This window comes from Paramisgurnus dabryanus, chromosome 12 (genome assembly GCF_030506205.2).
Source record: "Paramisgurnus dabryanus chromosome 12, PD_genome_1.1, whole genome shotgun sequence".
NCBI classification, from domain to species: Eukaryota; Metazoa; Chordata; class Actinopteri; order Cypriniformes; family Cobitidae; genus Paramisgurnus; species Paramisgurnus dabryanus.
The window spans coordinates 15,839,662-15,857,145 of NC_133348.1; the positions used below are offsets into that span (position 1 = coordinate 15,839,662).

The following is a 17,484-nucleotide window of genomic DNA, read 5'->3' on the forward strand; positions in this document are numbered from 1 at the left end:
TTTTAGTCTCTGGTCGCAATGTAAAGGAAGTTGCCTATTGTTTGGTGTGGCAGTGAAACCAGCTGAAGCAGCATTTCTGGATGGGAGTAGTTATTTTCCTGTTAACAATATGCCTGCTGAAACTTATTTTTGCATAGGGAAATCATGACCCGTGGTTTGCGATAGCATTATGATGAGTCACATTCCCAGCTACCAAAATAATTCTTATGGTTTGGTTTACACAGTAAAATGGATATTTTGTATCACATATCATTTGATTATACATGAAACATCCCTGCTGAAAAAATAACTAATTATAATGATTTCATTACAAACACCAGTATGAACCATCAGCTGTTAACCATTAAAACAAGTCAGACTTTATGTTGTTCTACTGTTTCCCACATAGCAACAAAACCCAACCCATTACTAGTAGAGTCGCCCCACATAGTTCACTATAATTTCAACTGAAACCAATATAAATCCCATTATAACAATTAAATCCATTAGATGGTTTCTGTTCTGGTATGAAGGAAGAATCAGATAATACATACAGAGGAACGCAATTTTAATCATATATACAGGACACTCATCCTTGTATGCATACAGATCAGATCACACAAGCAAAACCAACACAAAAATACTTTTTCATACCTTTATGGTCAAAATATTCCATAGCAATTTTTGCTGTCTTATCATCCAAATCTTCAATACTTTGCGCTTTACATGTTACTTTAAGAAGACCAGAAACCAGCATTACAAAAAAGAAAAAAAAACACAGAAAGAATAGCCAGTAACTATAACCAATGAACTGTACATGGTATATAGTCTTTGGACAGCATAAGCATGTCAGTCTCAATGAATACTGAATCATCAGAGCTCTTCGACTTACAACTTGAATCAATGGACACCTGCTTTATTTATCGTGTAAGCACAGTGTAACAGCATCTGTATTTGTTTATATGGACAACGTTTGATCACAGTTAAACAGCAGTGACCTGCATTACACAGGTGTCTTTGACATTCAAATCACCAACAAGACACATTTCACTCAGTGATGAATCCAGAATCAAGCCTATTATTGTTTTGAAGATGACGTGATACCATGTTGAAACAAGATTAGGAAAAATAACACATTCTGTATATTGTCAGTAACTTTATGGAAATAGTCTTTAAGCAACGTACTGTCCAATAAATAACAGAAATAAGCAGAGGAATTAAGAGAGTCAAATGCTGCTTTGATAGTTAGTCTTGGTCGATTTAGAAACGTCTTCATCATTAATAAATGAGAATAAAAGATGCTTGTTACTTTTTCTAATAGAGAACCAAGTGTATGTAAATTGAAACCATTCGACACTTTAAATTCTGACATAGTTGACTGTAACTACATGCACAGAGAACAAAAACAATAAAATTATAAAGGCAAGAACGTTTTGTTTCTAGCAGTGCCACAACATTAAAATACTGCTATATTTCACTGAAAAACAAACAAAGCACATTAACAGAAACGACAATGTCCGACAATAGATTTGGGGTCTCTGTGGAAGCGGAAAAGTATGGGAGATGAGATTAATGTTATAGGACACAGACACATAAATGACCCTACCCTACCACAGAGATTAATAAATATTTATTAAATGTTTTAGACGCAATCCATCCATTTTAGAAAATGCTGCAAAATCTTCTTTCATAAAGGCCTCCATCATGTAGTCCAGAGAAATCTCGTCCACTGAGAAAAGTCCATACGTTCATTCATACAGAGGCAGCCCTTGGGCGGATACACACTGATGTGCCTCTGTGCTCATAGGGTGGGAAACTTGAGGATTGGCTGATTTATTCAGTGGCGAATTAAACAAGGAAGAACTCCAGGATAAAGCCATGTTAGCGTTTTACCTCCTTTGTTCATTATCTAAACCTTTGTTGCCCATTTCTACTTAGGATACATACTTACTTATCCTATTATTGTACTGAAGCACCTCTTTGGATGAAATTAGAAGATGGAGACAGATTTAAGTCACACTAGGTATATAAGACAGTGATATCAACAAGCACTACATCTTTTGAGTGCAAAACAGGGGTGGCGAGTACATGACCCAATTCCTGCTGAATTCAAACAGCATTATGGACACACCCATAAGGTTTGCATACACATCGAAACACGCACACACTCATGCCAAATCTCTACATCCCCCAGTAGTGCACATTCCGTACGTTTCCTCGTTTTTATCTTTCTTTCCTTTCTATTAAGCTTTACATACACACAATCCTGTCCCACAGTCTTGACTTCAGGTTTATCTGGTATAGTATACTCTGTAGTAGACGGTTTTAGACCTCCAGAGGGAGTAGGAGTTGTCGAACTTAAGCAAGTATATGCCACGGCCGGGATATTGGTGACTCCCAGCGTACACCTCTTCATGACAGTCCCGCCGGTACACCGGCACTATCTCATCCACCTGTGGCTTCCCAACATCTTTCTTAGCCTTCCCCTCTTCTGACTGGGCCTCACCTGAGTGGATAAGAACACAAGTTAAATATGTAACGAAAATCTGAAAAATTCAGGCTAAAGTCTTCATCATTATTAAAGACATTAGTGTTATATTTTCGAAGAATGATCTTTATATTATACATGATGATTTTGTGTGGAAAACAGTAAATCACACAAAAAAATTATAATTGCCAAAATTAGTAACATGTGTCTATACACATAACTTTCTCACCTTCCTCATCCTCGTCTTCGTCACTAGACTCGCTGACATGCACGCTGACTGATGCGTTAGTCGAATCAGTCCATTCAAAGAAGACTCCAAATCCAACGTCGTAATAGTCAGTGGCAAACTCCCAGAAGAGATAGGAGCCCTCCTCGTGCGTGGGGACCCGGACAGTTACTACTTCCCCGCGACCCACTGTGATCACAGAGTCTACGTCCTGACGGATCTTCTCTTTAAAGTCTTTTATTTGTGGTCGGGTCCACATAGAAGGGGCTGCTATTACAGGGGGAGAATCTGTGAATAAGAGACAAAGTGATTATTGGGTATAAATGAGCACATATTTTGAATGATTAGTATTTTTATTTAAAGGAGACATTTCAGAGTATGTATTTGAAGTTTTAGCTTAAAATTTAATATAGATAATTTATTATAACATGTTGAAAGTGCCACTTTGTAGGTGTGAGCAAAAAGTTTTGGGTGTGTCCTTTTAAATGCGAATGAGTTGATCTCTTCACTAAATAGCAGTGCGATGGTTGGATAGTGCAGATTAAGGGGCGGTATTATTCTCTTATGACATCACAGGGGGAGCCAAATTTCAATAACTTATTTTTTTCACATGCTTGTAGAATTTTTTTTAACCAAAACTAAGTTAATGGTTTGATCTTTTTTACATTTTCTAGGATGATAATCACTGGGGATCCAATTATAGCACTTAAACATGGAAAAGTCTGATTTTCATGATGTCCCCTTTAAATGCAACACAGTATGACTTGCAATATAAATGCAACTTACAAAAGGATTTAAAGATTGAAATATAGATTAAATATGATCAAAACATGATTTTGGTACCTACAAACTTTTTTATAATCTGTTTACAGCAGGATTTAATATCTGATCATGTTTGTGAAATCCAGGCTCAAAGTCTAACTAAAAGAGTTTGATTTCAGATGTTGATTTTAATATCTGACATGGTCTTAGTCAATATTAAAGATATCAAGGTTATATCTTTACATAATGTTCTTTATATTATATGGGATGCTTTTATGTACAAAAAAATGTATATATAAAAAAACTGGGCATAAGGTGAAGAGGGATTGAAAAATAAAAAAGTATTGGTTGTGTTAACCAAAAGGAAAGCCCTTTCGGATGCAGACCAAGTTACTGAATTTTAATAGAATATTACCATAAATTTTATGTTTTTAACTCACCAGGTCCATTTTCAGTAACTTCATCTGCAGGCTCCACATCTGGCTCTCGTTCTAAACTGTCAGTAGTGGACTCTGCCCGGCCGTTTAACATGGGAGCCTCCTCTCCAACAGGGGGCGCTGACATATCACTGGCCTCTAAGGTAGACAGCACTATAGCATCCTCCTGCTGTTTCTGCAAGGCAGCCTAAAGGGTAAACGACAGTAAAACTATCTCTTAGAAACTAGTCAAATTCGATCACAAAAGTCATTTTCCAGTTTTGTTAAAAATCAACTTGAAACCTTTTATATTTTAACAATTTAAAATTGAAAACAAAGCATGGTGGCACCCATAGAACAAATGAAAAGTTTGGTTCCAAAACGCAATAAATCCATTGTGACTAATTTCTGTAAAAAAAAGTGTTTTCTATCCCAAGAAAGTAACAAGATGAAAACCAATATTTTCTGTTACAAACTTTCACATAGCATCTTTAGGTTATAATAACATTACAAAATCAAATCCATAATTTGACTTTCAAAGATTTATTATAAAAACTGATTATGTTTTATAATCTTTAATTAAGTTTTTTTTTTCAAAATGCTATAAATCTATTGAATCAATATATAAATGTGCATTCATCTTTTTATGTTATATTCATTTAGTTGGCTAGTGGTATACGCGGATAAAAAAAAACATTATTGGCATTAATCAGAACACTTTGTCATATTAATAACACTGTCATTGCTGCTGTCATCCGACGTCATCGCTGAACTTTTTTTGACAGCAAACAGCTGTAAAATGTTGTGTTCCTGCTCGATTTTCGTTGACTTCCAGTAAAATAATAAAGTTTTTCATAAGATCCACTGGGGTCAATGTGTAAGCATGACAGACGCTTGATGCTGTGTGTGAGAACAAGCAACAGCCAGCATTTTTACGCCACAGAAAACCACCACAGGTTTATCAATGCCATCAAAAGTATTATTTTGTATTTGTTTGTTTGTTGATCACAAAGCGCAAAGAAGATGAGGCAAACTAGGATTCTGTCTGCATTCAAAGCAGCGCCATACTGTTTACAATGAATGGAATGGTGCGCTGTGATTGGTTAAGCAGAGTTATTGCATTCTGCAGAGAAGGAGGACTGGCCTTTATCGCGTTTTGGAAAAAAGGGAGAAAATATGACAAAATAACACGGCGGAAATTGGATTTTGCGCAAAAAACAGAATTAACTTTTTTTTAATACTGACCTGATACAATACTGATTTTGGATTTTGAACTTTTTTTGTTTTAAATGCCGTTTATCATGTTTTGGAACCAAACTCATCAAATATACTGGTACATAGTTAATGATTGATAACAATAACATTTCAAGCAAATAAATAAGTCATTTTATGAATCATTACACAATAAAACTAGTTTAACAAAGGCTTGTAGAGGCAGGTGTGCAAGGCGCAGACATAAACACTCTTATGAGCTGGTAACAATACAAAGGCAATAGGCATGGGCCGATTACCGGTTTCAAGGTATACCGAGGTTTAAAACAGTCAAGGTTTCAAAACCACTAAAATGTTCTGTGATACCGTCTCCAAGGTATGAGCTGTGTTTATACAAAATTCATTAAATCATGAAGTCATGTGATTGATTTGATGTTTACATTTAATATATATTACGAAAATATTATATATGTTTTGAAAGCATATTATAATTTAAAGGCTTTATTGTACCTGGCATTTGAAAATAACACATTTTAGTGTTGCAATGGCAATACCGCAACACCGTGAAACCGTGGTATTTTTGCTAAAGGTTATCATACCGCCAGAATCTTATACCGGCCCATGCCTAAAAGGCAACCTTTTAATTTCTTTCCTGTAGCTCTCCAAGAATGTCCCTATGGTAAAAAGCATCAGTCGAGACACTGATGGAGCTCTCTCACCTGCTGCTGCGCAAGCTGCACTTGATAGAGCTGCTGCATGTACTGCTGATAGTGCTGCTCCTGCAGCTGCCGGATGAGGATGAGCTGCTGCTCCAGACTGTCGGGGTACTGCTGCGCAGCATACTGCTGAAACTGCACAGCTGTCTGCGCATTCAGCGCAGCCATGATCTGCTGCCTAACATACCGGAGAGAAGTGAATCAAAAATGAATAAATGATGTACACGGTCAAGTATGAATCCATATTACTATAAGTACTTTGACACACAAGACAAACATGCAGTGATTGTGATTTTTTTAGGCCATGTCAGCTTTCTATGGCTTTTTATAAATGAGTTTCTAAAACTTAATGCTCTAAAGCTAATTCTGGACTGACTTTGTAAAAAAAATAAAAAACTTTACAGGGGTGTCAGCAGAACAAAACAATTTTCTTAAAAAACTAGAAATAGCAGAGTCCAATAAGACACATTTTACAGTCTGGAAGCAGCACTGTTTCTGCTACTCAAAGCTGCACTGATTACATGAAATGTGAAGCAGGTTTAAGTCTCTTAAGGGATTGTTCACCAAAACTTGTCATTTTTTTCTGCTGAACACAACTTTTGAAAACCAAACAGATTTGGGTCACCATTCACTTCCATTGTATTTTCTTCTCATACTATGGAAGTCAATGGTGCCCCAGATCTGCTTGCTTGGAATTTTTTTTCAAAAGTTGTGTTCAGAATAAAAAATAATTTAAAAAAAGTTTGGAACAACTTGAAGGTGAGTAAATGATGTCAGAAGGTTAATTTTTGGGTGAACTATCCTTTTAACGCTAGTCAAGTCTGGATAAATTAACCACCATCACTCACTTCTGCTGTTCAACTCGGAGTCTTTCTTCTTCAACCTGCCTCCTCTCCTCCTCCTCCCTCCTCAGCCTCTCCTCCTCATCCCGTCTGCGCCTCTCCTCCTCCTGACGCTGTCGCTCACGCTCTTCTTCCTCTCTTCGTCTCTGCTCCTCCTCCTCTTGCCTTCTCAGCAAGTTTAGGGGGTAAAAAAGTAAATGATATTAATTAAAAAGAACAAAACCAATAAAACAGTTAAATAATTTTTTGTTGCTGGCCTGACCTCTTTCTCTCCTGTTCTTCCTTTTCGATCTTATGTGATGCAATGAAAGGTGCAAATAAATTGCAACACTTGTTCAACAGCTTCACAAACTCCAACATGGCCTCGTCCTTCTCCATGTTGCCCAAAGAAGCCCATTCTTTCCTGTAAAAGTGACAAATGTTATTGCTGATCATCAGGTTTCTTTCCCCATTCAAGAAGATTTTAATCTTGTACAAATTAAATAAATGCCTGGAGGCATTGCAACCATGGCCACCGAGTGGTGCAACTTCATTAAAGGCGGGGTGCATAATTAAAAAAAATACGCTTTGGAAAAAAGAGTCGGGCCGAGTACCAAAACACACTTGTAGGCAATCAGCAGTAAGGGGCGTGTCTACTAACCGACATCGTTGCCTGGGTTGCATACGTGTGGGGCGGGTCTATCAAAAGAAGGTCCAGATTCTATTGGGGTAAAAGTGTGTTTGTTCAGCTGATTTTAAATGTCAACATTGGCTTTCAGAAATCGTGCACCCCGCCTTTAAAGGAACTTTTTGAAGCTATACTCATCTGTGTACAATAACATCCTAACCAAATGGAAAATCTATATTATGATGCACATTAATTTGACAGTATCTTTAAACAGTAGGCACAGTAACATCCAAAATGAAATCAGCATGCTTACCTGCGGTCATTTCCCAGCACATCAAAGAAGCCCACCTCAGGGGAAGCATCTGGGTTGTAAGGTCCTTGCAGCACCTGTTTGTGGAGGGCCACCAGTCGAAGTTTCTCCTCATAGGTTGGATGAAAGGCTTTCCCATCTTTCTCTGAAAAGAACAGGGAAAATTATCTATTTAAAAACTGAGCAAGCTCTTAACATTAGAAGGTCAATAATAGCAAAAAAAGATGGCTTGTAACTGTTTAAAAAAATTTCAGTAAAATGGTGAAAGAGATATCAACACGAGACGCAGAATAATGGGATATACATCAGTGTTCAAATGTACCACAGCTCTGATTGTCCACTTAACATGAACAACACAATTTATAATGGGTCCAGCATCCGCTGAAATCTGAAACGTCTTTATCGGAGCATCAGTTGGGTACCACTAAATATGACCATGTACAATAAGCATAAGCAAAAAAGGGCTATGTTAATGATTATATATTAATAGTCAAACATTACCATTGCAAAATCAGAGAACATCTCTATGTAATACTGTTTATAATTCGCTACCTGTCAGATCCATCACATCTCTAGTGGTTTACCAATCCAAATGGTATTTGCTTAAATATTTTTGTTACTTTTTACAGTAATATGGTGTTTTAGTCATCAGGCATGGGACCAGTCACGTGACAATGATTGAATCAAAACCTCTAGGGGTCCTCATCCATAACAATTATCATAGACTTAAAAGATCTACTAAAGCAAAACTTTTTACTAAGCACAGACGTATTTAAATATACTACTCAAATATATTCCGTGCAAAAAAGCTAAGAAAACTAGATTTTTAGATTGAAACAACATAGCAGCTAACATGAAGAGATCAATCCGTGCATCACATTATAACCAGTGATTTGAAGGGATTACACTGTAAAATGTATCTTAGTGTTAAACCGACGGCTAAATTAGTGTATACAGTGCCGTAAGATACCTTTAAAGAATTTTAGCGCTAGCCCGTATAGCTCTACTAAAGGAAAGCCCCATTTCCTCTCGATCGTGCTGCTGTTGAGATGTTCGCCCTCCACTTCATCGACATCCAGGTTTACAGAGCTCTGCTCCGCCGACCGAGTAGCAGACGTCTCGGCCTGCTCCTGCTCGCCCTCCGAGTCGGGACTCAAAGTCAATCCGTCGATAGAAACTTCGAGCCGGCTTGAATTTGCACTGTTGAGGTCGCCGCTCTGAACCTCTGTCGCCATCATGCAGAATGTCAGCTGAAGCAGCCACGTACCTACTTCCGTTCTGCACTGCCGGAACTTCCGGCAGCATGACGTACTAGATTGTTAAAGTAGAAGAGTAGATACACACTTAAAAAAAGAAAAAAAAAGAAAAAAAAAAAAGGTTACACACTTAAATTATGTATTGTTATAATGATTGATAATTCATTGCGTTTTATATGACCGAATTTATAGTACCTATCTGTCAAATAAAAATGTGTATTATATAAATAATATTCATATGCAAGATCTGTCAGTCTCCTACAGTGCTTGGCATTATTTGAGTTGATACAGATTGGGGTGGTTTCCCGGACAGGGATTAGACTAGTCCTAGACTTAAACACTTTTAAGAGCTCTCCAAACTGAAAACAACTTGCACTGACATATCTTAAAATACATCAGTACCCTTTGTTTTACCTCAAAATGCACACAGGTAATGTTTTTAGTAAGGCATGTTTGTTAAAACTAGTTATATTTCCTAATTAAACTAAGGCTTAGTCCTGGATTAAGCTAATCCTGGTCCGGGAAACCGCCCCGGGTTTAGAACCTATTAAATTAATTGTATATTATATTATATTATATTATATTATATAATTTTATATATAATTTTATATTATATTATTTTATATATTATTTATGTATAACTATTTTTTTCTGTTAGTCGCTAACGTGTGCACTTATTAATGACTCAAATTAAATGTAAATAAATATTTAACACGTTTACACTATAGTAATGATACAATTCATATGCCCATTGTAAGGACCTTTAATGCATGTTAGAAGGGGTAAAGTTGCCAATATAACAAATCTATAAAATAATTATTTCAACACAGTACTTCTTTGTATGAATTAATTTTTTATAGTAGATCATATATACATATATATATATATATATATATATATATATATATATATATATATATATATATAATACACTATTTTCCTATTTTATAATTACTTAGTAAGAAAAATTTGCATTACATTTCAAAATTACAGTTCAAAATCAATGTACTTGTACTGGATAGAAATAATAAACTTTCTCAGCCTCATCAACCCTGATATACTGACATGTGTCATCCTAAAAGTTATTTGCTTTAGTTCCCATCATAATAGCACAACAAGCTCGTTCGTTTTCTCTGGAAAATGTTTTTTTTCTTGGACCGCACATGGGGGGAAACGAAATATTACTTTTACATTTTTTACATTTTTGGTCCAAAGTAATACTGTCTGATAGTTTGTTTACACACACACAGAATTCTGAATTTTTGTCACATCAACATATATTTTTATGTTACTTATTTATTTTAACTTGTTTTTGTAAGTTATGTCAACTTATCACAGGTCAAAACTTAAAATAGTAGGTTGAATTGACTTCAATGGATTTTATAATGGATTATTTTACAGTGCATACTTCGGTTATCAAACCCTTCTTTAGCAAAAAAAATAAAAAAAAATAAAAAACATAAAAAAGGTGCAAGTTAAGTTAACACCATGATTTCAAGATTTGAACCTTAAAAAAATAAGGTACCTAATTAAGTAAGAATCATTAAATCATAAAAAACAATAATAAATAAATAAAACCAGTTATTATACTGGAAAGCTCACTTGAGGAAAAAACATTTTATTAAAGGATGGGAAATTTATTTACCTTATTGGTAATTATTATATATGTTTTTGTGATATCTTATCATATTTCTAAATACACCTTCTCTAGCACAAATAACCCTAATATTTATAAAAGATATAATTATTTATAAAATCTACTGCAGTGGCACAATCATTTTGAAATAATGGAATGCTGTGCCTCTCTCTCTCTACTTATTTTCTTCAATATTACTAGGGGGCAGCAGAGTACACTCAAATGTCAACTCATTCACAGGCCGTTTCTCAGTCCAAAGGCTGCAAAATTTGTCTTTTTTCAGAATATTGACAATTATAAAGTTGACTATTATTCTTAATAAATCGTAAATTGTTGTAGTATGTTTATGACTTACGAATAAGCCTCAGATAACTTAAATATGCCAGGCTTGATGACGTATGCATCCTGCATATGCGACCTCCGGAGGCTGCAGCCTTCGAATTGAGAAACGGCCAAATTCATTAACCCAAGTCCGATTATATGTCCAATAAAATAGAAAACATTTATGGATGAAGGAAATATAATTGGATAATTTAAAAGAAAAACTTCTGAGTTATGTTATATATTTATCCAGGTCAAATGGAAAAATCATATAGAAACTCACTTAAATTATTTACTTTTACTTTAGAGGACATTGTCATGGAAAATTTTATCTACTTATTTTATCTTACTTATTTCTACTGTTTTATGATTTGAGCATTTATTACTATTTATTACGAGTTTTATGGTATAAGCTGCACTAAGCTACATTTTTTTTGTCTTGACCTTAAGTTTAGTTAGCTACGTGACATATAGTGATATGGTTACTGGTTACGCTTAATCTTCGGTATACAAAGTGTACAGACTGTGAACAGGATGTGAAAATGTCTAGCAGCTAAGTATAAAAGTGTGAGCGCAGAGTTGAAGTTCGCCTTTTCTCTGCACAGTCTGAATTGTGCAGACGTGCCTCTTGCAAGATATTAAAATAATTTCAAACTGTATTGGTTTCTGACTATAATTATTCATGTGTTCAACAAGGTAAAAATTCCACAACAATTTTAGCGACGAGGATGGGATCGCAAAGCTGATGGACTCCGGACGAAATAATTGACTCATCATCCCGGATTAGCAAACCGGCTCTAGACCGAATATTCAGGGAGAGAGGACTGTTTCTAATGGAGCCTAAACTGACGCGATCACGACGAATCTGACGTGGGAATTCGATGAATAAATTGAACGGTGAGTGATTCTGAATTCTTTCGCAACGTTGCTAAATTGACTCACGGGTTAGACCATGTGTCAAAAGAGGGGATGATGAATGCTGTTTCATATTTAAAAATTTATTTTTTGTCCACTAAAGGTTTTTCTTCTTGCAGAAGATGACTGCCACAGATATGTCAAACACTAAAAAAAATTATCCCTTTGCAGAAGATCACAGTAGACGCGTCATATATGACTAAAAAACGTGGGCAGAGCAGCGGTCACAAGAAAGGCATGGCATCCCATTCCGGAGGGGACCTTCGGCCATGTGATGTTTGAGTATACACACCGAAGGCAAAAATATTGTCTAATACTGGTAGAAATGTTTTCAAATTTAAAAAGAACAAATTGGCAAACCTTTGTAAGGAAACAGGCCTGATATTGGGTACAGGCCCTGACTACTGTCCTAATGTACATGAAAGAGTAAGAGACAGGACCAAATTATCTCCATAGGAGAAATTGAGCATTTATTACTGTTTATTAAGAGTTTTATGGTATAAGCTGCATAAGTTAACTAAGCTAAAAAAAAATTTGTCTTGACCTTAAGTTTAGTTAGCTACGTGATATGGTTACTGGTTAGGTTTACTCTTCGGTCAGAGTGTACAGACTGTGAATACACAGGATGTGAAAATGTCTAGCATAAAAAAAAGTGTAACAAGGGTGAGCGCAGAGTTGAAGTTCGCCTTTTCTCTGAACATTTGCCTGAATTGTGCAGACGAAAGTGCCTCTTGCAAGATCTTAAAATCATTTCAAACTGTATTGGGTTCTGACTATAATTATTCAACAAGGTAAATGTGTTCAACAAGGTAACAATTCCACAATAACATACATGTAACAAAAATATATACAAATCACTGTGGAGGATACAGTTTTTTCTTGAAATGAAAGAATGCTTTCAATGTTTTTTTAACTTTTGAAAATTGGAAACCTAAATTTTCAAGTTGACTATATATTCTTGAGCAATAACCTTTCACATGTTAAAACAAATGTGTGTGTCAATTAAATATTTGTTTGCTGGACAGTATGAGTTTTCTGTAAGACAGATGCAAACAGATACACCTGAAGCAATGGTAAAAATGTGCAACTGTTTATCTCACTGTACTTACTTTTGTATATGTGCAAATTTTGTATATACAGTGCACAGCATAAATGAGTACACCCCCTTTGAAAATTAAGATTTTTCTCCATTTGTTAGTAAATATGGGACCAATTTGATTTATTTTTTACAAAACAGTTTTATTAAACATTTATCTTTATAAACAAAAGAGTGAAAGTCACTGACCATCTTTAGGATACAAAAATATTTTAAATCAAATGAGGTGATTTAAAAATGAGTACACCCTGATGAATATGTTAGCAAAAAATTTTAATAAAGTGTAAATAACAGGAATTCATTAGGAAATTATGACTATAATTAATCATCACACAGGATAACTGGCAATTGAGAGTGGTATTTAAGAGAGAAAATCCACTCCATGTAATGGTGACAGAATAGCACCACATGGTAAAGAAATATCTCAAGACGTTGAGAAATAAAGATTTCTTTGCACAAAATGGTCAAAGTTTTAAGATAATTAGTTAAGCATTGCTAATAAGTTTGAATACTTTCATGAAAGGGATCCAAAATTAAAAAAGGATGGACTTGTGAAAAGCTCTCTGCAATGTCCAGGACATCCACTGAAGTTAACACCTCATCAAGAGCGTTCTGTGATGAGGGATGTTGAAAAAAATCATCATGCAAGTTCAGCACAGTTGGCTAAAGCATTATAAAGTCAAGCTGGGATGTTTCCCCTGACACCACATGATGGAGGTACAGTGCAAAGGAGAGGCATGCATGGCTGTCATCCACAGTTCCAAACTGTATGGTGTGGCAAAGGTGAGGAGTACCATGAAAGATGCATGGTACCAACAGTAAAGCATGGTTGTGGCAGTATTCTTTTGTGGGCTTGCTGCAAGTGTCGGAGAATTGAATTTTATAGACGGCATCATGAATACACAGATGTACTGTGAAATACTTAAAGAGAAGATGCTACCATCACTCTGGGAAATCTTTTAACATGATTGTGACCCAAAACACATAGGTCACTACTTCATTTTAGAAGAAGCACAGAGGGGAGTATGAGGAGTTCTAAAAAGACAAGCAGAAAGTCATTTTCCATCCAGGATCTGGAAGAGGTCATTGTTCAAGAATGGAGAATAAAAGATGTTACTGTATGTTGTCAACTTCTTTATTCAATGTCTAGAAGAATTAGTGCCATTTTTAAGGCCAAACAAAATATTAGATAGGTTTTTTTTAAAGATTTTTTGTAGGGTGTACTCATTTTTGCATCACCTCATTTGATTTAAATGTGTTATTTTTCGTATCCTTAAGATGGTAAGGGACTTTCACTCTTTTGTTAAGAAACATAAATGTTTTAATAAAACTAGTGTGTAAAAATACAGCAAATTGGTCTCATATTTACTAACAAATGGAGAAAAGTTTTTTAATATTACAGCAAAAATCAAACTCAATTGTCAGTCAACACAACATTTTAAACATTTTTTTTGTTGATATTTTAAAGTTGAAATAACTACATTTTTTACACTGTACAGAAGCACAGGCTTAAATCTTTCAGGTGCTTAAATAAATAATGCTATGATATAATAGCATCAACAGACAGACTGCAGAGATGCAATTACACAACATCTTCCCTATTTTGCATATTGTCATAATATTTAGCCTGATTTATTGAGATAAAATATACATATTGGTGGGAGAAGTTAAAAGAGCATATTAGAAAAATAAAAGAGAGTTAGCATTAGTACTAAATACAATTAAAAAAAATGAAGATACAGAAGACTTACAGTACACTGTTTACAAATAAAAATGATACCACATATCAAAATATTTTGCATGCACAGTGCCATATCACATTGTAAATGAAGTGCCATATTCATTGTTAGAGCCATCAACAGACCGCCGTGTGGAAAGGTACATTTCAGAGGTGACACGTGAGGTCCGCCGTGCAGACATGTAGTTCTTCCCCATGCACCAGATGTCTTGGAGGATCTTACGGAAATGGTTTCTGAAATTCACCCCGATAAAGGCATACAGCAGGGGGTTAAGACAAGAGTGCAGGTAGGCCAGGCTTTCTGTTATAATCATGGTCAACTCTACAGCCTCTCCATGACTGCATTCCTGAGGAGTAAACATGGTAATGGTATAATATAACAGCGCTACATTGTAAGGCATATGGCAAGCCAAAAACACAAGGACCACAGTGAGAACTACACGCACTGCTTTGTGTCTTTGAAAGTTCTTAGCCTGAAGGAGAGTGATGATGACACTGGTATAACAGATACTCATGATCAGAAGGGGTAGGAAGAAACCAGCTCCCACTTGAAAACTGGGCACTGCCGTTTTTATTAAGCGTGCCGTTGAATTGGAATCGAATCTGAAAAAGCACACATATTGTGTCGGTGTATCAAAAGTTTCATTATCGTATAGGCTAATGAATTCTGAAGGGGAAGGATGATAACGTTCATAAAATATGAAGGTGGGAAGGGACAGGATCAGGGCCAGTAACCAGACCACTACACAGACCAATCGGCTGTAAATCAGTGTTCTAGAGCGCAGCCGGAAAGACCTGCGGGCCTGCACGATGGCAAGGTAGCGATCTCCGCTAATGCAAGCCAAGAGTAACATGCCGCTGTACAGATTTATACTGTAAACACCACGCAGCAGCTTACAAGACCAGTTCCCCATGGCCCAGTTGCTCTGCTCACTGTAGATGATCAAAGGCAGAGCGACCACAAACAGGATGTCAGCGAGTGCCACATTCAGCAGGTATACATCTGTCATGGACTTGGTTCGCTTGTAGAGGGCGTACGTCAAAATCACCAGGCTGTTGCCGACAAAACCAACAAAGCAAATGATGGGGTGAATGATTAACTGAAGGTACTGCTCTACGTTCCGTTTCTTCTCCCCTAAACATGGTTCCGCAGAATTGTCATATAGCATTTGTAAATCTTCTTGAGTGTAGTCAGAATAATTAAAATTCATTTTTCTCAGCTTGAAACTGTAAGGTAAAAGAAAAGAGCTGGTGATATAACTGTACAGTAATTTAAAGCAGTAAAACTTGTTTTTTTTTTGCATTAAACGCCTAAAATCTAACCCAAATGTATAAAAGGTATTCAATCCGAATAGTGAGTTTAGTTTAAATAATTTAAAGCATTAAAATGTTGTCATTATTTGATACTACAATAATTTTTCATTGTTTAATATTCTGCTAAATTTATTAACATTTAGTTGCTGCAGGATTGTGTGTGTGAATACCAGGATAGATTGGGTTTCAGTGCAACAATTGCTTTGTACTTTGTAGACATTTATAGCTTTGCAAAAAGAGGAAATCTGCAAAAAAATTAGGTCACATTCTGTAAGTGCTACCAAATTCAAAGCAAACAACCTATTTATTGGAGCATTAGTCCTGAAGAGGATGTATGCATATACAGAGCATTGCATATTAAATTACCTTGAAACAATTTAGACTTTTCAATGCATTGACTTGGTTTTATAGGTGCAAGGAAAACATCTAAATAACAAAATCACCATCAAACTGTAACAATTAGATCTTTGTTATGTTTGCATTTCAATAATTCAATAAGAATAGATATTGAACTTAAAGGGATACTTCACCCAAAAATGAAATTATGTCATCAGGTTTAAAAAAACATGAGGGTGAATAAATGATGACAGAATTTTCATTTTTGGATGAAGTATCCCTTTAAACTTGTACTCCGAAATTAAAGCACCCTATGATAGGGAAACTAAAGAATTAAATACTTCCAACAGGTTTTTACAGAATTACACTCTTAAAAATAAAGGCATCAAAACTGGTATTTGGTTCAAAAACCTTTGACATCCTCAAAACCCCTCTGCAAAAGGAATATTTATATAACTACATAAATTTGTATATTTATATATATTTATAGAATTATAAAAAGTAAAAAAGAAATTATTGTTCTCTTCAGCATTTTTATTTTTAAGCGTATGAATGATAATGATGAAGTCTTTTTACTGTCTTTCCTTGTCTTAATCTTTATATACATATTTTTTTCCAGTCACACTTATATATATATATATATATATATATATATATATATATATATACACACACAATTTTTTCCCTAAAACTCTGCTGCGGTGTAAGATCAAATATTTTTACTTTACATTTTAACATTAATTTTACTGAAGTAAATAAAACAACTGTCATGTAGTTTATAGGTGAAAAAAGCGACTTACCGGTCCTGACAAGTTTTATGAAATGCAAAGCTTTAGATAAAGTGGGCAGGGCGGTGGCGCACAATAAGAATAAAATGTAACTGTTTAGAACAAGGAGGTGCTTCACTACTTCTAAAGAGGTGGTTGGTAAAAAGCATAGTGTAGGTGTGTCTGAAACTATCAAAGTTGCATGAATACTGATTAAGGTTTTAAAAAACACCTTTAACAAAGAGAGCCAACATGCATTATTTTCAGTTCTGTCATATATACTCATATATCCCAACCTTTTTTACTTCCACCTAATTCCCCACCCACAACAATATTTGAAGGCCCCCCACTCACTCAAATTTTTCCAAATAAAATTAACTAGACAAATGTATATACGCTAACATGTTACAAAAAAATAAGTAACATATTGATTGTTTTAGCTTATTTTGTGCAATTTTTTATAATTTAAAGTCATCTTGATGTCCCCTTGGAAATCTGCTGAGGCCCCCCTGTGGGCTCCGGCACCCTGGTTGGGAAAACTGGCTAA

The 17,484-nt window shown here is 35.4% G+C and overlaps 2 protein-coding genes and 1 long non-coding RNA gene across 3 annotated transcripts; 1 reads left to right on the forward strand and 2 right to left on the reverse strand.

Annotated features, from left to right (window-relative positions):
* Positions 1–530: 530 nt before the first annotated feature.
* Positions 531–8,833, reverse strand: acbd3 (acyl-Coenzyme A binding domain containing 3). Its single transcript, XM_065255921.2, has 8 exons — positions 8,529–8,833; positions 7,562–7,703; positions 6,904–7,044; positions 6,648–6,806; positions 5,803–5,977; positions 3,896–4,079; positions 2,697–2,981; positions 531–2,485 (listed from the first exon to the last, which is right to left on the reverse strand). The coding sequence occupies exons 1-8, from the start codon at positions 8,794–8,796 to the stop codon at positions 2,271–2,273; spliced, it is 1,569 nt and encodes a 522-aa protein (XP_065111993.1). The 5' UTR covers positions 8,797–8,833; the 3' UTR covers positions 531–2,270.
* A 2,544-nt stretch (positions 8,834–11,377) lies between these two features.
* Positions 11,378–14,556, forward strand: LOC141279865 (uncharacterized). The gene is made up of 2 exons (XR_012334695.1): positions 11,378–11,668; positions 11,806–14,556. It is a non-coding gene; the product is annotated as an uncharacterized lncRNA (long non-coding RNA).
* Positions 12,220–17,462, reverse strand: ccr6a (chemokine (C-C motif) receptor 6a). The gene is made up of 2 exons (XM_065255920.2): positions 16,971–17,462; positions 12,220–15,747 (listed from the first exon to the last, which is right to left on the reverse strand). The coding sequence occupies exon 2, from the start codon at positions 15,729–15,731 to the stop codon at positions 14,598–14,600; it is 1,134 nt and encodes a 377-aa protein (XP_065111992.2). The 5' UTR covers positions 15,732–15,747; positions 16,971–17,462; the 3' UTR covers positions 12,220–14,597.
* Positions 17,463–17,484: the final 22 nt, after the last annotated feature.